The 25240-nt window shown below is 36.7% G+C and overlaps 2 protein-coding genes across 4 annotated transcripts in view; both read left to right on the forward strand.

The window, feature by feature from the left end:
• Nucleotides 1–25240, forward strand: part of LOC106133101 (CCR4-NOT transcription complex subunit 6) — a 140239-nt gene that overhangs the window by 98579 nt on the left and 16420 nt on the right. The window contains exon 5 of the mRNA XM_060946030.1: nucleotides 22732–22800. Coding sequence (XP_060802013.1) covers nucleotides 22732–22800 — 69 coding nt within the window. The remainder of the gene's footprint in view (nucleotides 1–22731; nucleotides 22801–25240) is intronic.
• Nucleotides 1647–3590, forward strand: LOC106130925 (osteocalcin 2-like). 3 transcript variants are annotated; one of them, XM_013329872.2, is made up of 4 exons: nucleotides 1647–1805; nucleotides 2484–2544; nucleotides 2673–2732; nucleotides 2832–3590. In XM_013329872.2, exons 2-4 carry the CDS (start codon nucleotides 2493–2495, stop codon nucleotides 3005–3007), a joined length of 288 nt encoding a protein of 95 aa, XP_013185326.2. In that variant the 5' UTR covers nucleotides 1647–1805; nucleotides 2484–2492; the 3' UTR covers nucleotides 3008–3590. The 3 variants fall into 3 exon arrangements, 2 of the variants coding, with proteins under 2 accessions (XP_013185326.2, XP_060802322.1); XR_009657045.1 differs by lacking the exon at nucleotides 2673–2732; XM_060946339.1 differs by having other exon boundaries at nucleotides 1647–2544.

The following is a 25240-nucleotide window of genomic DNA, read 5'->3' on the forward strand; positions in this document are numbered from 1 at the left end:
GCACTCGTACCTATTGCACGCTCGCTGACATGTGTTGAATAATCAGTTTTGCAAGCGATCGCATTGTGGAGCCAGTCGCGTGCGCATCGCGGGGGCGTCGCCCCAGTGAAAGTGTGAAAGTGAGGCGAATGCTCTTGGCGCACCGCAACTAGGATTACTATCAAATAGACGTTTTCCGTTGCGCTTTTCAGATTTATACTTCAGTAATTAAGGCTGACTCTAAACTACTAGTATTTTCACGAATTAACTTTCATCACCGCCAATAGAGATTCTAATTTCATTATTTTTATTGCTTTACGCGCCATTTGTTTCTACTTACGGGCTAGGTAAAATCAAACAAAGGCTAATTTGTTTTATTAGCGACTTAATCTTATTGTTCCGTAGGTATCTCTATTGGGTTGTTAGTGTGATAAATAAAGGTTAACCTACGTTTATACGTTAATTGTTCGTAGGCGTAACACGACGTAACGCGAGGCTTGCAGATGCGTCTAACCACAAATAGAGACCGAAAAATCAGATAGGTTTTGGATGGAATTTCATGTCTATATCCCTTGAGGGGTAGACAGAGCCAACAGTCTTGAAAAGACTGAAAGGACGCTTTCAGCTGTTTCACGTTCTACCAATAAGAATTGAGATTCAAATAGTGACAGGTAGCTAGCCTATTGCCTAAAAAAAGAATCCCAAGTTGGTAAGCCAATATCTTACTCTTAATCTGTACTCTGCATATTAACATTATGGCCATTTCATTTGAACATTACATTTGTTTTAAAACCAAACCTCACCAACACTTCCAACTTTATCACAAATTCTCAGTACCAGGCTTCCTTTATTTAGATAATGTTTTATCATCAACACAAACAAGACGCTGCAAAAAAGCTAACGAGCCCGAGAATAATGTATCTGGTGCATGTGGCTAACAGTTCACTGTTTCCGTGTATGTGGCATAAGTTAGTTAAACTGGGTGGAATGAGTTGAACGAGGAAGATATAAATCCACACACGTACGGCTTTTCGATCTCTAGTGTATCTCGAGATAAAGAAATTATTCTTAGTAGCGGCCCCGCTAGAACGATTGTCGGTGCTTCGACTGTGACAGTATGGTCAACTGCATATCAGATTACCCTGCTCGGAACTCTATGGCGTTGTAATAGGTGTGAATTCTCAGTGAATTTGCGTAACTTGCTGTTGACTGTACGTCGTTCCCAAAAGTGCGTCTAATTTTATTTAAAAGGTATGTTTATGTGATAAGAAATGAAACAAAAAAAGTTTACTTCATCAAATACGAAATTAGAAATCTCAGAAACAGACTGAGGCCGCGAGCCGATTCATTATAGTATACGCTTTGTTTCTTTAATATTAATGAACAATATATTGCCGCTATTAAGTACGCGCACAACAATACAAACATTTTGTACACTGTACACAACAAATTGCCATTTAGTAAACATCATCTGCCTTAATTGTATACGCTTTCGTTATTAAACGATGTGTGGATTCGCCTCGCTGTGTTCTAATTTATTCAATAATATCGCACATCCGATCAAATACTGTTACAAGTCGAAAAATCGTGATTTTGAGTTAAGTAAACCACTCGATCCATATTAAAATTCTCTATCAAAATCAAATATCGTTGTTACTTTAGTTACAAAAATGTCCGCGTGAGGGCGTTGTGGCGGTTTATTACTAAGCAAGTTTTCGCATGACACGTCCTTGAATAGTGTTACGTGTCACATTGAAACGAGCGGTAGTGTTTGTCGTCCGCGTAAAAACCGTTGTAACTTGAAATAAGACACTAATACAGAAAAGGTAAGTGTATTATCCATTCAAGATTATTCTTATAAAATGTAATATTTTTTGTTATAACAATACTTGTCCTAACAATTTATCTTGTAGTTGGTTTATATTTGTAATATAATGTTACATTTCAGTTTATAACAAATAAAATACCCAGTACTATCTTGAAAAGTGATACATTTTAATTTGCCACCTTATATCAGATAAAAATATTACAGTCTTCAAATTCATTAATAAAAAAATATTGTAATATTATGAGTTGTTGCAGTTTTTAATAATTTGTTTGTTTGATATTTTTTGTAATTTAAGTAAGATAGAGATTAATTTTGCCATATTACCCTATTCAACATTTTTCCAAAAGATTTTTATTTATAATTTAAAACAACGTAACCGTTATTTAACTTTATTACCATATTTGAGAAACCAATTTGTTTGCATTATACTGTTTGGTTTAATTTAAATAGAACGAATTGTCATTGTAACTATGTTTATGATGATAATGTCTTACATCGTATCATTAAAAGTATCTAAATGTAGCATTGTTTGAAATTATAATGGTATATTCTACTTCATAAATTTTTAAATAAGTACCTACCTACCTCTTAGCTGCGACAAAAATATGTTGTATCTGTATGTAGGTACTTAGCACTTAGTTACTGATTATGTCCATATTTTAAATAACACTTTCAGGCTTGAATAATGAGGAGAGTCGACAGAATATTGGATTTGGCAAAAGCATTAAAGGACGAAGGTAAATAACAGTATAATAACAGATTCATCACTGGTTATTGGTTAACTATAATTAATAATTGGTTAAACATGAATTTAAAATTATTAATTTTGTCGATGTTATGTTGCTGACCAAATTGTTTTTTTCAGAATCCGATAATATACGAGAAAAAGAGAATATTGAGCCTACCGTTTCGTCTTCAATAATACGTAAGTAGTCTTTGGCTTTAACCTTCTCTTTTAATTTTGCAGGATAAATGACTTATCATACACATAACCTTTTAACGCTTTTTTTATATTTGATTTCAGATTCTACTCATGGCGCTAATCCTATACAAGACAATATTTCTAAAGAAAAATCGTCATCAGATTCTTCAAATTCATCGAGTTCCAGTTCGTCGTCATCATCCTCATCGGATACAGTATCTGTCATAGAAGGCTCCGAAGCCAGCTTTGTAGAAGACTTGCTTATTTGGGACCAATAGCTTTAAGTGAAAATAAAAAGTCTGATTTAAAAAGTCTGTTAAAGTCTAATCATATACCTAAGTTCTATAAAGGATTTTATAAAAGTCTTTTCCAAGATAATGATTAAGTGTTGTTTACTAAGTATGTTCTGTAGGCTGTGATTATTTTACTAAGATTACTAGCAAGGGTATTATTGATAAGAGGATTATTGATTATGTCATTAAGTACAAAAATTTTATTAGTTTCATAGAAGAGCGAAGTAATACCTAGTAATAAGGTATTTTTTTCGAAGATTTTTAAAGATTGTTAAGTTTTTTTTTTGTGTTCTCATAATTGTAGGTTGTGTTTTTTGTTACTACGAGTATTATTACTGTACGGGTATTGATTATAGGGTTGATTATGTGCCATATTTTATTAACGTACCAAATTGTCTCTCATTAGATTAAAGTGTAAAGTGTAGTTTACGGAGCTTGAGATAGAGAAACTATCTAAAGTAACGATTTATTAATAATGTAAGTATAATAAATAATAATTTTGTTATATTCATTATTGTTTGCTAAACTATTTCATTAAACTGATTAAAAAATATATATTGCAACATTATTTGACTAATTGTTTTATTTCTATTTTCTATTTTTTTTTATCTAATATAACGTTATAAAGAAAGTCAGCTGTAGGGTAACTGACAAATATACATAAAAGTCTAAAAATACGCATTTTCAGCTTTCCAAACATATATATAACATGTAATTATTGTTAAGACAAAATGCGAAAAAAAGCTTTGATGTGACTTGAAATAGTTTTTTGGCCTTCCTGAAAAAGGTTAAATTTTGACTTAAAACAGTATTTTATCGGATGTGCGATATGTTCAGTAGAAGCTGCTACTGAATAAATTATTTAATGTGCCATCGACTAGCGTTTTTATCAGCGAAATCTTATCTTTATTTTCCGAAACAACCCCATCTACTTTAATAGAATAGATTTAGTATTTTCAAAATTGGATACAAGGTATCACTTATTGACGTCACATATCTTAAATCTAATTATAACTACTACCGCTTCCAAAGCGCATGTGTAGAAGAAGCGGCGGAACAAACTACACTGCAGTATTTTCATCGGACGTCAATTTACAAATATAGATGTCTTTAATCTAAATCGTGGACGAATGCACATTGTCTATAAAATGTTACCCAACGCAATCACTTATGTCTCTTTTTAATCTTTGGATGTTTAATTATTGCTAAGAAATACTCCCGCTCTAACACTTGTCTTGATTAGACAGTGACTACATTTTTAGAATGATACGCATATTAAGAGCATGAGAATAAAATGCAGGAATGAAGGAGATTTAACTTTATTTTACTCAATATTTTCTGATTTCATTTTGTGAGACAGCTATCATGTTTTGTAATGCAAGATGGCAGCTCTTGGTGTATCTATATAGTCGCTCTCTCCATTGTGCGTCTTATGCAGTTTCACAATCTGCCGTACCAGAAGCCATCATTCTTTCATTGTAGACCACATCTGAACTTTTTGTGCATCGCGTCTTATCTGTCGCGCTTTGTGTCGTTTCTCGGGCATTAACTAATGTCCGCTGTCTGTCAGATGATATCGGGTCCTCGTTAGTGGCATTGTGGCGCCCACGCTTGTGGCCATCGCGAAGCCCTAATGGAACCCTAGGATTACCTATTGGTCGCTTGATGGCCCGTTTGCGATGATGGTGGACTGGGCTTTTGAGTTATAGCTCCACTGCATACAGGCGAGTTACGAATCGCGACAAGTTCTCAACTTTATTGCTATACTGATAAATCACAATAGTGCGTAGGAGTATGTCAATAACACCAAGACCGAGCGTGTGAACATTGTGGTGAACATATCTTGGGAAGAAGCGGGAGTGATACATCAGTCACACGCGCTAGAGATTCTATCTGTCGACAGTTACCGACCTTTTCTAATCACTGATCTCTACGTGTACTATGGAAAACTACAAGAAAATAACAAACAACTTTTAACCCACTAAATCCTTATACGATATGTGGTTTAAAAGTTGATTGTTTACGTTTGTAACAGCCAGACTTTATATTAATATACATACTATAGATGTTATACTTTTCCGTAAACCGCTCTCACTCTTCAAAGATTTGAATACAAAATCATTGGCATTGTTTTTATGCGGTCTTGTGAACACGTTATCTAATACATTTCCCACAATGGATCACAGGCCAGGCTGCTCAGTCACTATGCCCCTTAACAATGCTTCCGTCGACATCGGTTCCGCTCTCTTGAATTGGGTAAGTGGTGCATTTGACGAAACTCACTTTTTCACTGCCCCACTTAACTCCACTGTTGAATTTACCAATCGACGATCGGTTGTTTGTCCGCAATTATCAACGCGCTCGTTGTTGATTTTTATTCCGTTCAGTACCTACATTAGAGAGTCTGCAAATTCGCTACGGGAATTCTCTCTTATCTTTTCACACGACAATCGGGACCGAGACGGACAAATTAGAGCGGCCAATATTTGAATGCACCAGTTTTGAACTAATCTAACGCCGTTCAGAAGCAACGCTGAAATTTTTGATGTGCCGTTATTTTCCTAATTGCTATCAGAATTTGCTAACACAAAATACTTTTTTGAACTAATTTTGCTTTGTAAGTCAGAAGTGCTTTTATAAACAGTATATAGGTTTCAGTAAAATAATGAATGCATATAGGAACCCACACCTACACTCTTGCTTGCAATATGTAAATTAAAGCGTGAAGTTAGTCAGCCCCATCTGTATTTTTTAAATTTAAAAGATTATACGTATTATTGAATCAAATTGTCACAATTTATAATAATACATACATTCGTAGTTACGACCACATTGGTGTTATTACAAACCCTATTATCCAGTAATCGTCTCATCCACCGCAACCGCTTTCACCTCAATTCCAACAATTTCCCTCGTCTCGGCATTCGAGTCCTGTATCTCTACAGAATTATGTACTTACATTGCAATACAGTCACAACGTTCACCCAGTAATGTGTGGGAAACGGGCGTTCCAACTTTTTAATTGCCCTGTGTCTGTTGTGCGCTATGTTATTATTGCGGGGCGTAATGCAACACGGGCCACAGAAGTAAGGCGTCTAGCTGTCTCCGGCCAATTTCGTTGTTAATTATCTTCTATAGCTACGCTTGGTGAGTGATCGCCGGCACGTCTGCCTGTAACTGCTGCTTCGAAAGTAGGTAGGCAACGTGTGTCGGCTTAGCTGATGCACGCTCCACATCTATTCTCGGGAGGATATTTTCGACGTACAGCTGTTGCGTTGCGGGTCGACGAACTATCTTGGGCTATAAATCTGTCTGTTGTTTTTTTTTCATGTGTGAGGTTATTTTCATTATTGGAATGTTCAATTAGATGTTTATCTACGAAAAGAATCTTGTTTCTTTTTCTGATTTCTTTCATCAAATTCCTATTTAATTTTCAGTGATACAGTGACAACTTATGTTGATTACCCAATTCACCACAGTTTTAGTTGTTTAAACCTCGTTTGCTTACAAGATGTTTTCGCTTCGAATCCGGTAACATCGCATTTGATACAGTCACTTATTTACCGAGGTCACAAATCGTATTTTTTGCGCTGTTTTCGCTCAATACCCAATAACCATTATAATTAGATACTATCAGGATTACCTGATAGTATCTAATTATATTGGTTGACAAATTTTTTACCGCGCCTAGAAAGAAACATAACAACAATTGCTGAAAATCTTTAATCCTCGATAATTATCGCTCGCGTGCGCGATTCGTAATGTCAATCGGATTTCCGAAAATATTGACCTGTTTGCATGTTCTCTGAGCGAATTCATAACAACAGCGCTATATATTGTATGCTACAGTAATAATAATAATTAAAATGTATTGCTTCTCTATCGCATTGGTGCAAACTGTAAAGATAGAATTAAGCTTCTGAAATAAATAAATAAAATAAATAAATTATAGTAGTCGAATCTTCCCAAAATAATATGGAAAATGTTTCCTGTAAAGATGTATGATTCATTTCAATACATTAGCAAATTCAGCTTGTCCGTTATTCTGAGGCCTAGATGGCAACACGACTGGAAAAGTGCGTTTGCATTCTGGTATTCGGCACAACAACATTTTAAAAGCCATTTTATAAATGTATGATATGCATGTAGAACCAAAAACCGTTGAAAATCATCAGTGCAAAACATTGTTCAATATTCTTATACATAAAATAAAATATTAGAATAATGTAATCTTGTTTGTAAGAAATATATCCATGTTAAGATCACATCTATCCTCAGTTCGTGTAATTTTTACTTTATTTGTATATCCTTTTGGAAAAGACAAACTAACGTCTAGGGTACATTGCTTACGATTAAAATTACAATCGATATTATCCCTGTTCAGTCAGTTCATATAGCGGTGATTCAGTAACCAGAAATCATTAGAAGAAGTTTGTAGGTACCTAATTTCATTATATACCTACTCAAAATCTTAATCGTTAATGTGTGTTTAAATATTTTTTTCTATATTACTAGATGTGAAGCGAGGTGATTCACTGATAATAACAAGGTGATCGTGACACGGAGCCTATAATTTCGTCTGAGATATACAAGATAATTATCTGACCGTAAATGATTATAGTAATCTTGCGTGTAGTTGCCAAAATGAAGAGGTTAGAACAGCTGAATGATAATTCGTTCTGTAATGATTCTAATTCAAACAGTGTCATGTCGTGCTCACCATTGTTGTCTTACATCTCAATTTTTTGTGCGTTATTTGCAATATTATTTTTTTTATAAGTACGGAAACATTTTGGCCTACACATTCTGACTAGGACATCTGCTAACGCAGGCTTTGTAACAGGCATATTATTTTGCTACGAAATGGCAAACAAATATTAAATTTACTTGTAATGTGGGGTGGGTATTCAGGAATGCTTCGCTAGTGAAATGTTTTGCAGAGAAAAAGAAAAAATGAGGTACTTATTTTTTATTTGTAACATGCCCAATATTATACGATAATCATTTAACTGGTCTATGAATCCGGACAAAAAATAAAATCCGGACTGAAATATTTAACTAATGGAACTAGCAGTGCATTTCCCAAAGTAAAAGTGTATAAAGTGATATACCTAATGTGACAATTTATAATTTCCTTTTTATTTGTTTTTTTTAATGCATGATCAAATATAAATGTAAACAATATTTTGTGACTGATAAATCAACTATTGTACATCCTCTCCAGGATAAAACATAGTGATACTATAAAGACATGTAACAGATCTGTACTACTAACCTATGTTTTACAATAAAGTTTTGAAATTAAATTTGATATAAGGTGCTGTTTTAGCAGGACCCTTCTAACTCATTAAACCAAAGCACCATAAAATTTCACACGTAACCATCAATCTGATGTTTTTTTTTTAATAATTACGTGTGCTGACTGTAGTTGCCACGTTTTTTGCTTGATACTGTATAAATATAAAAACATACACCGTTCTTTCGCTTCGAAATTATTTGATCATAAGCTTTCAAATAGCCTTTCAATTTGAATGGCCATTTTGAATATTTAATTTTTTGCCATACAACTATTACCATCTATTTTATTTTGGTCACGATTTCAAGATGCAAAATGATTGGGACTCTTCATAAATGGTGTTTTGATACACTTGCTGTCAGTCTTTCAGTTCAATAATTTTGTCATCAATACAGTTCCACTGGGAAGTAAATGCAGTAGAAATAAAAAGTGTTTCCGTAACGTTTTCAAGAATCCTTGACGTCAATTTCCTTCTACGTCATTCGTTGAAGAAATGCAAGGACTGGATAATACTGAACATAAAAAACTTGATAGACCTATTAAGATTTCTATGTTTAGTATATTTGATATTTTTTTTTAAGTATATTAAAACCGAACTATTTAAATGCCGTTCCATCAAATAGCAGTATTTAAAAATAAAAGATGCACATAACCTGTAGCCATGTCAACGCACTGTGGCGTTACCCCCATGTCAACCTCTACCGACTGCCGACGAACCCTTGTCACATCTTGATAGTGGCAATACCGACGTCTTTACTGCCCGCCAGAATCTCCCAAACCTCTCCCCGCCTCATTAGGATTAGAGCAAGTTTCTTCGCTCAAATAATTCCTAATTGACGAGAGAATTCGCAAAAGTCACTCCCGGTTAATATCTGTCTTTATTATATCCAGTTCTCTTGTTGCCATATTTTAGAAGTTACAGCCCTCTAGACAAAATGCCTGCAAATAATGTTTTACTTGAGAGATACTTCATAGTTAATGTTTTTATAAATATTATAATTAATGTTAAAACAGTATTTATTTATAGATTAAGTTCAATAATTTATTAGAGGCGTGAACGTTACATTGAACCCAGTAAGTAGGTACTCCAGAAGAGGATAGTCGCATTGTTTATTACGCTAGCACGATAGTGATGTCACTCGTCTAATATACTGTATCCACATACGTAGATAACGCGAGGGCAGGTTATTCACCTTTCACAAGGCTCTTTGTGCTGGTTAGAACATCGCATGACAAAATACAATGTGAGTATTCAGACCTATTTTGAAAGCCAAAAGTACAAAGTTCTATAGGCGGTTCATGGCCGCTGCCGGTTTCGTACGTTTTGATAGATTTACGAGCAGGAAACCTTGATCCACGTTCAGCGGTAAAGTATCCGGGGCACATAGTTGGCAAGTTTTGCCACAGATATAAACATTTCATGTAAATTGAGATTTGTGGACACTGTGCTGTCTATGATATTAGATTGTTGAACTGAAATTTCGACATTTGAATTTCTATGCATTCTCTTAACTTGGCGTATTCTCGGTTGCACTGCACCCTCACTGCAATGGTTGGGAGCCAGATATCCTCGTAAATTTTAAATAAGTACATATTAAACTGTTCATGAGCCGAAAGAAAAAAAATATTATATAGGTATAAATCAAAATATATTTATTCTTCACTGCAGAGTTGCATAAGCTAGGAAGGAAACGTAGTCCATCAATCTAATATTTCAAGTCATTGTGTCATCTTTTACTGTAAAAATTTAAATTTATCGAAGATTCATTGGAGTCGTATATTACACACTATATTTAAAGCTGTCTTGTGTATATTCGTTTTTCCTGAAGATAATTTTAGAGCCATTGCAAGAATGCCTTCTAAACTTATCTATTAAATCTTTACTGGTTAAGTGAAATACTCACTTGATGTATTAAATTAACCGGTTATTATAATTATAACTTCTATAACTTTAAAATAAAGTGTCTAGGAAAACTTTATTACGAAGGATATCATCTATATATTGTAATTGATTTCGGATAAACCATTAAGCTTGCCGTATATTGGTATTTCTACTGTGGAATTTCGGTACAAAGGTCCTATGTTAAACCCAAAAGTTTTACGAGTTTCTAATAAATTGGCTCTTTACTAAAAGCCCTGATGTTTTTGATCATTACTTTGTATTAAAATGTTACTTCGATTATCTCAATCTTGTTCAAGCTTTAATTGAATGAAGCGTAGGTTGACTCGTCTTTGGCTTCAAATGTAGGACAATTGGTCTCTGAATACCAACGTTATATTTGTTCATCAAGCTTTGGTACAATATTGTTGGTGTAATTTCTATAGAATAAACTTTAATAAATTATTATTTTAAATATATTTTTAACTAGAAACACTCTCGTAACATTTTGTAGGGCGCTACGCCAAGCGCCAACCAGCGAGCTCACGGAAGTTACGTACCCTACTCTGACACTTGCAGCAGCTGCAAGGTTTCACCTTTCACCCGACGGTCACTGACCATCATGGCGCCACCAAGCTTTTAATATCAATCTTTCATTAGCTATATTGATTTTAATCAATGACATTTCCTTCCTTCGTACAGACGATACTTATTCGTTTATATTTTCCTGCTAACATTTTAGCCTTAGGGGATCTTCTTTCACCTTAGTGAAAAAACGCGTCAATAAGATCTTAATCTTATTGACGCGTTCGCAACTTTTGTATTCGAAATGCAATGTGGAAATACTGTTAGAAATGTAATTAAATAAAAATTTATTGTAACTCTCGCCTAAATGATGTCAGCTTGGCAAGCGTATGCAACGATACAATGTAAACCCGGTAAGACCAACCATTTTGTTTGAAAGTTGTGAAAGGGAACTGTAATGTTAAAGCGATACCAAATGTGCATAAGATGAACGAACATATTATCTCATCAATTGGACTCACCCGTACACTTTCGCCTTTCTTGATCACGATGGGCCAATAGTTCACGTGATACTCGACCCACGTTCTCGTGTCTATTTTCTCTAGCTCTCACCTGCTACCGATGTTTGAATAATAGTTATGAAGTTTGTTTTAACACCTCCGCGGTTGTTACTGATTACAACAGGAAAGATCCTAATGCTTTCCGATCTCTAAAAATTTATAAAAATGGTCTAGAAACGCAATATTGTATGATAACTGGCTGGGTGAAATGTTTAATAATCATATAGGCACAGTTGGCTTATCATTCAGTCCAATGTTTATGTTGCATTATTACCCTATTCAGAAATCTAATTTCGCGTTTCTAGATGAGTGATTCAGATATTTCACGATTCTATAATAAGTATTTCACTCCACTTTCTATTCATCATAATTCTTGCGGTCGTTATAACTACATTTTTTCTTGTTATCTTCTTCTCATATACTGACAATAGGTTACGAAGTGAGATTTGGTAAAGTAAAAGTTGCAAATGCATGTTAATGATCTATTGTTACTTTCAACGGAATGATTCCAGTGTGTCGACATAAAATAAGTACAGGTGATAAATTTGAGCTGCGGTTTACCAACCGTGGTGTGTTAATGATATTTACCTTACTTCTTAAAGATTGTCAAATAAATATTGGTATTTATGTGAGTGGTGTGAAGAAACTCTTTCAGCTTTGAGTCTAATCATTTATGGATTGTTTTAGATTATGAGATATCAAGTTATGCTAGTGCTTACAATTTATTAAGCGTTTATTTTTGTATTATTTCCAGGTAAAAATTCACGTTTTAATATTAAGTAAACCAACGATATCAAGTATTCATTTCCTGAATTCCTAATACACGCACTAGAACATATTTTACTTATGACCCTAGCCCGTCTGATATCGTAAATACAGGCAACGCTTAGGCCTCGGCTGTCGTCCATTGCGTGTTTGATAGAGATCTGCGGTCTAGCAATTGCCTTGTTTGTCGTGCCCGTTGACATCGCTGCAATGATGCCTAAACAGAATTTCACTGGAGGAGGCACCTCTAATTTCACTGGAACTGAACTTGGTGGAAAGAACGAAACAAATAATATACGTTTGTTACACATCAATTAAATCTTGATGGGTGTAAACCCATGATAATTGAAAGAAGCCAATATATATATTGGCTTTGCGTTAGAAAAAGGAACGACCGAATAAAAACTATTTGATTTAATTTTAAATTACATAGGTACCTACTCCAATGGAGAACTCCTATAATTACGCAATTAATAATCAATATGCAGAGATAGTGGCAAGTGGAAAGAGGTAGTTTCTGCCTACCCCTCCGGGATTTTATGTATGTATGTATGTAATAATCAATAATAATAAAGCGTACGTTTTTTGGAAATTATAAAAAGAAAAAACAATTGACATACTTATCTTTAAATGTCTAGAAGACTGTGTTTAGGAGAGACACCACTGTCACATAGAAAACTTTAGAAATAAATAGAGCATATATCTGTACCAACGATTTGTTCGCAGCTCCAGGTTCCTCCGGTAGGTAATGCACGAGCGAACATACCCATTGCCTTTAGAATGACATGACTGAGCCGTTTTCGAGCGGGCCCTACGTCGCCGGATACGCCGACATCGCCATTTGTGACGTTTGATGGAAGATTGTACTGTTTACATGCGAATCTCTATGGGCCTCTTCTCGAAACCGCCGCATTTATTTATGTACGCTACGTTATCGGACGTGTTCATCTCAATCTCAAGTAACCATGCCTTGCTCAATCCATGACTCAATGTTTTCTATAAAATGAAAAGCAATATCTACGAAAAAGAAATAAAGATCGTAAAGATCACGTCATCCTTTTGTTATAATGACTTGACAAACGGCCGCAACTATTAGCAGAATCACTTCGCTATTCACGAACACACGAGTATTTAGTTTGTTTGTTATTGAATCAGGTAATCAATCAGCGCTGTGTTTACCTTTTCGCAGTTCGTTCACCTCGCTGTTCAAGGCTTCAATAGCATTATTTTCGCATCGAAGACAACCCACACACGCACCGCATTGCACATTTCCAAGTACGATGCACTAGGTTGAAGGAATGGGAGCGCGTGATACGAATGCGAAAGGCTATCCGCAAAGTGTAGATTTTATCTGAACGTAAAAACCTTAGTAAATACTACTTAGCAAAACGGACCGGACAAATTGAATTCCCTTGGTACAGGGCAGTAATCACTTTTGTAACAAGAATTCATCGAGGACAGAATTACTATAATTGAAATATTAGTCTACCCTCGCAAAGTTGATTGCTTCTCATTATTGTAGCGATAGATTTTCCAAGTTTATCCAACCTTCAAAATAATAAAAGAAACCTGACTCACTAATCTTGTTTTTGATATTAGTTATAGCTATATTAGTAGTATGTTATACCCTTAAATAAAATTCAGTAATGCGTTTGAGTCTTCAAAGTAAGTATTATATTGACGCAATGTCCATTGAAATTGGTTTTTCTATTACTACATCTCTACTTAACGACATGACTTGTATCTGTGATTTACGATTAGCTGAACAGCACACCATCAGATGGCTTCTTGTATCACTAATTGAACAGTCCGATAGAGCTGGTAGCTAATGGTCACTGACTACGATATTATATAAAGGTAGATATCTAATTCCAATTTAAATACTTGACAGACGTTTTCGGTCTTGTAAAAACTGTTATCACGCTATACAATTCATTCGAAAGAAACATTCGACGGTAGCTCTTATAATTTTCCGAGCCATTAAATCTTGTCAGATAGTCATAAAGCCCCCCACGTGGGCAAGCGCGCGCTGTTTTTTGCTTGGTAGCACATCGTTCATCATTACGCCTTTATTATCTCTGTGGCCTTGGCCGTGAACGGTCGCGCTGAGGACACACTGCCGCGTGGGCAGTTGCCTCGGAGATGTGCCGCGGTGTGAATTTGGTATTGGGCCGACAAAAAAAGGCATTGTAATCACACCCGTACAAAACTCATTGTATTCACAAAGAAAAAAACTAGCCCAATATGATGATAAATTGAAATTTTCATTTGCATTTAATATTTTTATTTTAAATTCAATGTCTTGGCCTGAACAGTCTGAAACCATATGGATAAGAAATAAAATGGGTTCCACGAAATCCTCTACACGTAATGATAGTACGTGCGTAGAGAATTCGGTGTCGCAGAATATGCAAAAACCGCCCCCTGCTGCGGTCGGCGGAGCAGAACGAGCGATCGCCTTCAAATAACGTATAAGAACCCAAGTGCAGATTCGTTATGTCAATTTGACTACTATTTTTAAAACGCAAGCAGCACCTGACGGAAAAAGCTTTTCAGCTTTTAGCTTGGTATAAATGTCGCCTTGTTTCTAATTTAATGACAGTTTCATGATCTAAATAGTTCTGAATAGCCCGCAACAACATAGACCCTCTGAGAGCTATTAAAAAGGTAAATTGGCTGTTAGAAGTTTATTGGCCAGAGGCCGGTGTTATCCCAGCCTCCGTTTGGATCAATTGCATCAATAGGTGGATCGTTACGTGCGGCCATCAGTGCCTGCACTGCACACTGCAAGTCGGGATCGGCTGTGTATTACGCCCAGTCGTAAAAACAAATAACCTTGCGTAATTTCTCAATTAGATCCTTAGGCAAGGTACCTAAGTTAACAACACATACATTAGCATCAAATGGCCTCAATGTTTTCCAATAATAAATGGTGTTCATATCCTGTAAATTATGACTCTTTTAGAATGATACTTAGCTCTTCATAAATGCGTTTCGCTACGTTTTCTTCCGGCATATTCCAAGATAAACCTAAGAAACCATGACGTTAAGTGATTACAATGTTAATGTTATGTCATATAGACCTCCCGCAAAATATGTCCTTTATTATGTCCGCTTTGAGATATAATCACCGCTCGGGGTCGTCGTACGGATTTCTAAAAGACTTCAGGGTTTTTGCGAAAATTTATTATGCAGAGTGTATTTGAGATGTATCTCATAATTATTGTGAGAGGCTGTAAGCTGTTTCATAGTAACAATAACACTAGGCGTCTCGTTATAAATCCGGTTGGTATGTTTTGAGAAACATCAAGAGAGCATCCTTGTGAAACGTGATTACCATTAGTTTTTATGTGAACAAAAAACATGCTATTAACATATTTATTTTGCACAGCATTAAAAAATTATGAGTTGCGGTAAGATCAGTACGATCACACCATAATATCATTAGACATTAAAGTGTATTTTTCGATACTTTATACAAAATTTCAATAATATTTACCGTGTTGAAATATGAGGATAACCCATTCCAAGTAGACGGACATAAACAGCGCGTGGGTTGAATAAACAAAATATGACATTCATTAATGTCACATTACGAAAATGGTTATAGATGCAGTGGACGCATAAAGATGTCTTTGAAAAACGCTTCTTTTGACTGTTTTGTAGTCCACTCACGCTGATGATAGCCGTCGGCTACCACTCAGTGAAATGTTCTTTGATACAAGATAAAAATGCTATATATAAATTCCCACTGCAGAAGATTTCTAAAAATAATGGAATACGAGTACTGTTTTTGCTGTTTATAAGGCCTCATACCGGTTTGCGGCCGGCTCCCCAGCGTCTGGCGAAGATGCGATAGTCAATGACTTGAAAATGTTTAGCATAGAATTGATTAACTCTATGTAGGTATTATTCTTTTCGTTATAATGAATGGCAATCGTATGAACTGTAACCATTTCCTCCACGTTTGTGCAGAATTTAAAGTACGTTTTTAAATTTTAAATTCTTGTACTTCTTGTTATACAAAAACTTGTTTTTTTCTTGTCTGATTATATCTCCGAGTTGAAGCTCCTGTTTTGTGAATATTTGCGAATGTCAACGTTGTTTTCTCATGGGCGTTTTACACGGTAGCTCTAAGATGAGCAGAGAAAGCCTTATCTCGGTATCGGAGCACGAACAATGTGAAGAGCGTGTCGATGTTTATCACCGTCAACTTATCCAGTGCCTTTAGTGCTCATTCGACTTTCACTCAAATGCGCTAGTGTGTTGTTTCTAACACCACCTTGTTTGTGCTTGCCTTTTCTTGTTAGCGTTGTCGGAAGTAGTGTTCAGCTGATGAGGTTTCATTGTGAAAGTTTTGTTTTTCCTCTTTTTGCTGTGGTGGTTTTGTCTCAAAGAATCTAAGTTTTTGTCGCTTGCATTCTTTAAGAATTTTCATTAAATGGCGATGAAAGATACCTAACAAGACGCCACCATTTTCATTATTCAAGCACCTGTTGTAAAGAACTTAACGTTTGTATTAATGCACATAGTGGTTGACCTTACGACTGCTAGGCGTTTAATATTCAATAACAGGGCTGTAAAAGTATTGTCTCGTTTGTTATGGGCGTTCAAGGGACGGCGTGGCTGGCGCGGCGGTCTCGCAAGCTGAACCGGCCCGTCGTGATTTAGTGCGGTCCCGTCCCGGCGTACGGCCCACGGCACTAATTACAAAGTGTAATGAGATGACTCGCCTTCGCACGATGCAACGACTTCACGCCTCTGCCCATTCGGGCCGCTAAGAGTTTGCTGCGCTTCACAAACTTACTACTGCACTTTTTCTACATCACTTTTAAGGGGAATGGATTCATAATTGTAATTGTGTTTACTTTTTCGTGTGATGATCATGATTATCAGAATATATACAGTTGATCAAAGGTTTTGAGATGATGATAACAAAGTAAAAATTCTAATCATATTTTATTTGTGACAATACTTATAAATGTCATTATAGTGATCAAAAAAATTCTTAACTTCTTTCCGAAGTACCTTTTTAGTCGAAGGTTATCATTCGGGCTTTAATATTTATGCTGAAAGGACAGCTAACAACACCCACTGAGGCAAGTAACTCGCATACATTATGCGACATGTAACGTCTGCTGTATCCTGTAAACAAGGTACATATATATGTACATTTATAAATAATTTAGAGGGTCAAATCTTCGGCTACGTCGTTCCCTGCTTCATAAGTGAGCATATAATCTAAAGATGACAAAACTGTTATGTTATATCAAAATTCAAAATCAATGAATAGTAGCCGTGTGGTTCCCGGCATAGCCGTGTGGTTCCCGGCACCATTACAAAAGAATAGGACCACTCCATCTCTTTCCCACGGATGTCGTAAGAGCCGACTAAGGGATAGACTTGGGATTCCTCTTTAATGTAAATCCCTGCCAATCTAAGGTCTGCCGCGCCGATGGATGCATGGCTAGGGGCGAGCCTAGTCTCGAGCGTGCCACTTCCGCCATGGGGTTGGGCGACCCCCAGGTAATGGCTAGCCTTACCCTGGCATGCGGGGCTCTGCTGGGGCGGACCAAATTTTTCCCTAGCGTCTCGTGGGAATCGCATTATGAACCTTAAAAAGCATATAAATGGCGGCGATGGTGTCCGCACCCCATCACGTCTCGTTCCCGGCGGGAGCGGTATGCGGTCTGCTGAAAGCCGCTTTGCGACGATGAATGTAAGAGGAGGAATGAAGGATAAGATTGAGGAAGTATGCCAGATGATGGATGAAAGACGTTTGGATGTGTTGTGCGTGAATGAAACGAAGCGGAAAGGATGCGACGCGACGCAGCACGGCCCTTACACGGCGTATTGGTCTGGAATTTCCAGTACCAGCCGAGGCTGTCAAGGGGTCGGTCTAATTCTTTCTGCACGAATGGCTGAGTGCGTGAATGAGTATGAGTGTGTCAGCCCTCGTCTTCTATGGATTAGGCTGAAAGTTGGAATCACTCGGATCTTCGTTCTAGGTGTTTATGCACCTTGGGATGTGGGTTCGAGGGGTACAACATCAGCAAAAAGCGAAAACGAGGAGTTCTGGAATAGTGTAAGAGAAGTATTGAAAGTTACCAAGCCAAATGAGAAGATTATTATGTTAGGTGATTTTAATGGATGGGTGGGTGTAAAGCGTGATGGATATGAAAAGGTGCTTGGTGCGTTTGGTGACGAAAAGGTGAATGATAATGGAAGAAGTGTATTAGAAATTTGTCTAGAGTGGGATCTTTTTGTGTCGAACTCAATGTTTCAACATAAAGAGATCCACACCTACACAAGAGTGGAAGGTATTTTAAAAAGTATGATAGACTTTGTGATTGTAGATGAAAGATTGAAGAACAAAGTGCTGGATACCCGTGCATATCGCGGTGCTGGCATTGACTCGGACCATTTACTGGTGATATCCCGGATAAGGGGTATCTTCAATCGCTGGCGGCACAGGGTAAGGGAGCAAACCAGCGCTTTGGAAAGAGTAAAAGTAGAAAATTTGCAAGATATGGATGTAGGTAAGAAGTATATTAATAGACTGAAGGATGAATTTGAAGATTTAGATGAAATGAGCGATATTAAAGATGGATGGAAGGAATTTAAAGAAAGAATTGTGAAAGTAGCTGTTGAAGTGTGTGGTGTAAGTAGAAGAAGGAAAGGAAAAAATCACAAAAATGCGTGGATGAGTAAAGATGTGCAAGAACTTGTGCGATTAAAGAAGAAAGCATGGCTGGATTTGTTAGCAGCAAAAGCTAACTTAAGAATGCAAGAGGTTATAGATGAAGATGTGAATGAAGCACGTAAGGAATATAAGAAAATGAAAGATTTGGTTAAGAAAGCTGTGATTAGAAAGAAAGAAGAGTATAAAGAGGATTTTGATAAAAGGCTATCAGAAGACTTTCAGTCAAATCTGAAAGTATTCTGGAAATCCGTAAGGTCAGCCCGAGGAAATACTATAACCAGAGAGCTGACTAGGATCAGATGCCAGGATGGTAGCGTTGTGAAAGGAGAAGAATGTGTACTAAAGATATGGAAGGACTATTTTGAAAGTTTATTTGAAAAAAAGGAAGGAAATAAGAAAGATTTCTGCTATAGCGAAGAAAAAGAGAATGAGATGGAAGGCGAAATTGAAATGTTCGAAATTGTGGAAGCACTTAAGAGTATGAAAGCGGGAAAGGCTGCTGGGTGTGATAGAGTGTCGGTCGAGATGCTTAAAGCAGGAAAAGGCGTAGTAGCTAGTCAGTTGTACTGCCTTTTCAATTTGTGTTGGAGAAGCGGCCGAGTACCAAAAGATTGGTGTAAGGCTGTTATCGTGCCACTTTACAAAGGAAAAGGGTCACAGCTGGACTGCAAAAATTATCGTGGTATAAGCCTGCTTAGCGTCGTCGGCAAATTGTATGCTAAGGTATTGATTAATAGAGTCAGGAATGAAACTGATGACAAAATATGGGATGCTCAAGCGGGATTTCGAAAGGGAATGGGATGTACTGATCAGGTCTTTTCCTTGCGGTGCATAGCCGAAAAGTTTTTGGCCAAGAGTCAAAAAGTCTATTGCACATTCGTAGATCTGGAAAAGGCCTATGACAGAGTTGAGAGGAATGAATTGTGGTCAGCACTTTCTATGCATGGGGTGAGCAGTCTCTTAATACGAGCACTGAAATCCTTATATGAGGATTCGAGTGCTTGTGTCAGGATAAACGGAGCGCACACTGAGTGGTTTAAGATTGAGAAAGGCGTTAGGCAAGGATGTGTTGCGTCACCATGGCTGTTCAACCTATTTATGGATAGCTGTTTGACAGATTTGAAAGAGTCTAAAAGTGGATTAAGGATGAATGAGTTACTCGTCAAATGTCTGCTCTATGCCGACGATCAGGTTATACTGGCGTCATCAGCGGAGGAGTTACAGGAGATGGTAAACTGTATGCATGAAGCTTTAAAAGAGAAAGGAATGAAAGTGAACGTAAGTAAAACTAAAACACTGGTTTTTGAAATGGAGAAAGAAATGACAGCATGTAATATTTTGATTGGAGGAGAAAAAGTGGAGCAAGTGAAAGAGTTTGTATATCTAGGATCAAAGTTTACATCAGATGGCAAGTATGATAGTGATATTGAAAGGAGAGTGAACGCGGGGAACATGGTGAATGGAGCTTTGCATGCCTTTATGAGCAGTCAGAAACTATCCAAAAAGGCTCGACTGGCTGTGCACAGGGGCGTGTTGGTCCCGACATTAATGTATGGGAGTGAAAGTTGGGTATGGCAAAAGAAGCGTGAAAGCAGAATAAATGCAGTGGAAATGAGAGCGTTAAGGAGTATGATGGGTGTGAAATTGAGTGACAGGATAAGGAACAGCGTGATAAGGGAATGTTGTGATTTGAAAGAAGATGTAGTTACAGGAATAGAAAAGGGTATGTTAAGATGGTTCGGTCATGTGGAGAGGATGAATGAAAGCAGGTTGACTAAGCAGATATACAAGGAGAGTGTGGAGGGAAAGGTCGGAGTGGGAAGACCTAGACGAACGTATCTTGATCAAATTAAGGACGTCCTGGTAAAGGGTCAGGTCAAAAGTACCCGAAACCGCCGAGCTTGTATGAAGAGAGTTATGAATGTGGACGAAGCGAAAGAAGTATGCAGAGATCGTGGCAAGTGGAAAGAGGTAGTCTCTGCCTACCCCTCCGGGAAAGAGGCGTGATTTTATGTATGTATGTATGAATAGTAATAAACGTAAACGTTTTTCTAAATAAATATTCCCATTAATCGTGTTGGAAGTTATACAAGATTTGTAATGAATTAAATTTTTACATAACTATTATGTAACTGTAAGAGTTTATGGTACGCGCATTAAAATACGAGTTCGTATATCGCAGTTTTTATCTTCACGCAACGAACATCAAACCAGATTAATATTGATACTAATCGTGACCACGACTAATTAAATTACAAGGCTTCAAATTTTTTGCCCTCTCTATATTTGACGTAGAGATATGCATGACGGGATCAATAATGGTTACAATATATAACATAACTATTAGTTAAAAGTTCTGAAATTTCGATATAAGCCCTATATATGTATATTCTGGTTAGGTACTACATTATTAGTAGTTCGTTTGCCTTGGGCATTGTTTTAGGCATTGCTCTGATCAAATCTAGAATTAATAATACTACAGCGAATCATACAAATTGTTTTGTTACTTTTTACTTCAATATAATAACATTTGTCTATACAGAGCCTTAAGACTGTAACGTTTAAGTAAAACGTCGCAGGTAAAATAACCAAGTGATAATTTAAAAATTTATAGATTAGAGAAAATCTTAAGAATAAAGAAAATTATTTGGACTAGTTTTACAAGTTAAAAGAGGTGAGTTTACGTTATAGACACTGGATCCAGAAAGTAGCCGCTAGAGGATAGCGAGCTACTTGGTAAACGCTGATAGTTCAAAGGTATTACCCGAGCGGCGTGCCTGCGAGGGCTCCCGGGCTGTGAAGAGTGGTTACTGGGGAGACCGAAGCGACACAACGTCACAAGACAAGGAAATAGTGAAAACAAAACAAAAACAAAGTTTAGGTTTATTATACTAGAATACTAGAAGCGAAGGAACGAAGGCGAGAAGGACAGATTGCTACATTAGTTCATCGTCACACGTATAAACGCCCCGCGTTACATAATTCCACCCAAGCCGACTCCATAACGCGCAAAATCAGACGATTATCATGAATTATTGTTACCCAAATTTTAGTGTTAGTTATTCTTAACGTAGTAATTATATCCACTTTGGTTACTCTTATATTCATTATTCATTTCGTCTGTCGGAGCCGTAATAATCATATTTTTTCCCTAGACGTGTTAACATGCCAGTCACGATCTCCGATCATTTATCTTATTTACCATAAAATAACATTGTAGTTCATCATTTTGATATAGATTCACTTTCTGAAATATGTGACCCGATCATTAGATATTATAATGAGATAAACGGATCGCTTATATGTATATGTTATGAAGCACCGACATATTTAAGAGCCAAGATCGATGATTTTTTATTCTCTTGCCAGCGCTTGATAAATTTGTTTTTTGTCCCTTCATTTTTGAGGGTCTGATCGATGCGTCTTACAAACCAATTGAAACCATAATGATGTGACTGTACTTCGCTGTAGTGTTATCATTTGGGAGTTTTTGCGCTGTTGCCTAGTCATTACGTTTTTACAGCGTTTGTATTTGCAAATGCGGTTCCGATACCGTTGTCGTTGTACGAACAAACTGCTGAACGCTTATCGGTTCTTAGCACGAATTGATGTTTCGTTCTGGACGTTGAGGCAGAACAATAGATATGGTTTTTTTACCCATTTGCTTTTACATCAGTATAAATTCAACAGCATCGTGTACACATTCACGACGTTTTTTTTTATCATCCACACCGGGGTGTCTGTCTAATACAATCCCATCTCTTATCGGTGTCGACAAATTCTGAATTCATGAGAATAACTAACATAACACGCACGATTGACGATTTCCTAACAACACATCTCGCGATTGTCTGAGAGCGTATTTTTTATTTGCCATCAATCTTGTACAGTTCTGTGGATTCATTATTACTCACATAAAATGTTAAAAGAACAGTTAACCGAGAAAAGTAATATTTATTGATATTTTCTTTTTTCTTTCAGTTACTGCCACTCTGCCACCTCAGAGGCCTTGGATACCGCTGACCAGACCGAACCGAACTCGGCCGACATGTAAGTATTAGAATTTATTAATTTCCTTCTGAGATTAGTAATTATAAACAACGGGCATAATTAATTTCTAACGATAGTGATCACTGCAATTTTCTCCGCTTTGCGAACAACAGCGCAAGATGTTATTTAATATTTATAGCAAAAAGTCCATCCAACGAGTTCGTCATTAATAAAGTGTCATGGTGGCGTGTATGGGCGCGGCGCAGGCGCAGGCCCTCTCATAAATAAACAGCAACGGCTGAAGACCGCCCCGCCACTGCAACGGTACACTATCCACCCGTGGGAGATTCAAAGGAAAACTTCGATCCTGTTCCAACCGCCGCTTGTAATTCATCCGCCGCCAGCGCCGTTACTTTGTCAACACGGTTTACCATTCCCGATGATTTGTTGACGAAGTCTCTGTCATCATCTTTATGACTAAAAGATACACTATCCGTATCTTGTAAATAAATTCCAAAATAATATACGATGACGCCGGGCTTGGTGCGCTTCTTTTTATTACATTCAACTTTGTTGTCAGGAAAATTTATAGCGCTAGTATTCATATGTCCCCACATTTTACACGAGGTGTTAAAATTACTGAGGCACTCGATAATTCATTAAAGATATTTATGTGTTTAATGCCAGCGGCGTATTTGATTTTTTTCACGAATTGCGCTGGGGTATGAAGGATATTAGTTAGGATAAGGCGTCGGTTGTCTAAAATTATTTTATTAAAATTTTAATAGTGATATTTGTATATTTTGACAGTCTATTATTAATTGAGCAATTCCCTTTGCCTTAATAACAAACTACAAATGTAATGAAAGGTAAAATGACATCATCCAATATGAAGTAAACTCTGTTTTCCCATGAAGCAATCAGCTCTCAACACCCCGCTGGTGTTCTTTGACCTCGTTGCGATGATCGATCAACTTTTTATGGCGTTTCGCTTTATGACATCCTCATCTTCAATATTCATCGACGACGTTATTTTCTTTTGCAATATACGAGCTATGAAGTGGAATTGTTATTTCTTTTTCGTACATTATTAACCACTTAAGAGTATGATGTAGTGTAACCACTTTAGAGTATTGTCAATAAAAGGATTTAAACATTTAGCCATGGTAATAGTACGAAGCGTTTTATTAAAAGACAGACTCTACCGCAAAGTATTTGCAAATTTGGATCGGGAAGTATTTGTAGGAAAAATTTATAGAATACAAAATTACACATTGAAAGCAAAGTTTACAATGACCTGTCATTGATGATTGCCAGGAGGTCGCATCGAAGTCAATGTTTCTCATTGTTCATTGTTAGGCTTCGGATAGCGAGACTAAGGGCATTTCCTCTCTTTCTGCGTCAGACCCTGGAAATTCCTCATCAAGGATTAATCATTTCTCTTTTGGACAGTGTAATGATCTTAACAGCATCTTAAATATACACAACCACCTCCAACAGATTTGTGTCAAATGCATACATAAATATAATCACGTCTTTGTTCCTTACGGAGTAGGCAGAGCCGGCAGTCCCACAACGACTGATTGGCCATTGTTTCAAATGCAATTAATATATTTGACCATTTTCACTTTTTCTTGTATGGCCAGGTACAGTTACCTTAGGGAGATTTATGTAGGTATATTCATAATGCATATTGACTTGTCCTAACGGCACTAAAGTATCCTAATGTTTGTTTTATATCAGCCCCAAATCTGAAATTCAACAATACTTAATTAATTTTTACCTTATTTTATAATAATTTATATTACCCTTTCTATTAAACAAGTTCATTCCACCAATATAAAGCTTATCCACTTGATAATGGAGGTGCGTGATCTGTCAATCGTTGACCTTAAAATTTGCGTAAAGTGATAATTCATTGATCCGCTGAACTTTCAAATAGTTGCTCCAAATATTTGGTCTAATGAAGTTACGTTAGAAGGGTCGATGGTGCATAGTCTCAATTCAATACTTATGCAATAAGTATTTTGTAACAAATAATAAATATTTACGAATAGACATTTCTCCCGAAGCGTGTGGCACGTTCAGGTGTCAGTTCGGATTTATGGAAATTGGGCTCGCGTCCGAGGCGTTAGGAGTCCGACTCTGGCTGAAATGCGTGACGAGAACCAATGCCGCATCCAGAATAATATCATGTTGTATTTCCAAGTGCAATTAATGAGAAAAAACAAATAACCCGCCAGCAGTAAACTCGTAAATATTATTAATCTATACTAATATTATAGAGCTGAAGAGTTTGTTTGTTTGAACGCGCTAATCTCAGGAACTACTGGTGCGAATAGAAAAATTCTTTTTTGCATTTCATAGACCATTTATCGAGGAAGGCTTTAGGCTATATATCATTATTATGCAACTATAAGGAGCAAAGAAATTATGGAAATTTGAAAAAAATCGGGGAAAATTATTCATACTTTAGGGCTTCAATGATGCCCAAAATAAC

This window comes from Amyelois transitella, chromosome 10, assembly GCF_032362555.1.
Source record: "Amyelois transitella isolate CPQ chromosome 10, ilAmyTran1.1, whole genome shotgun sequence".
Classification (NCBI taxonomy): domain Eukaryota; kingdom Metazoa; phylum Arthropoda; class Insecta; order Lepidoptera; family Pyralidae; genus Amyelois; species Amyelois transitella.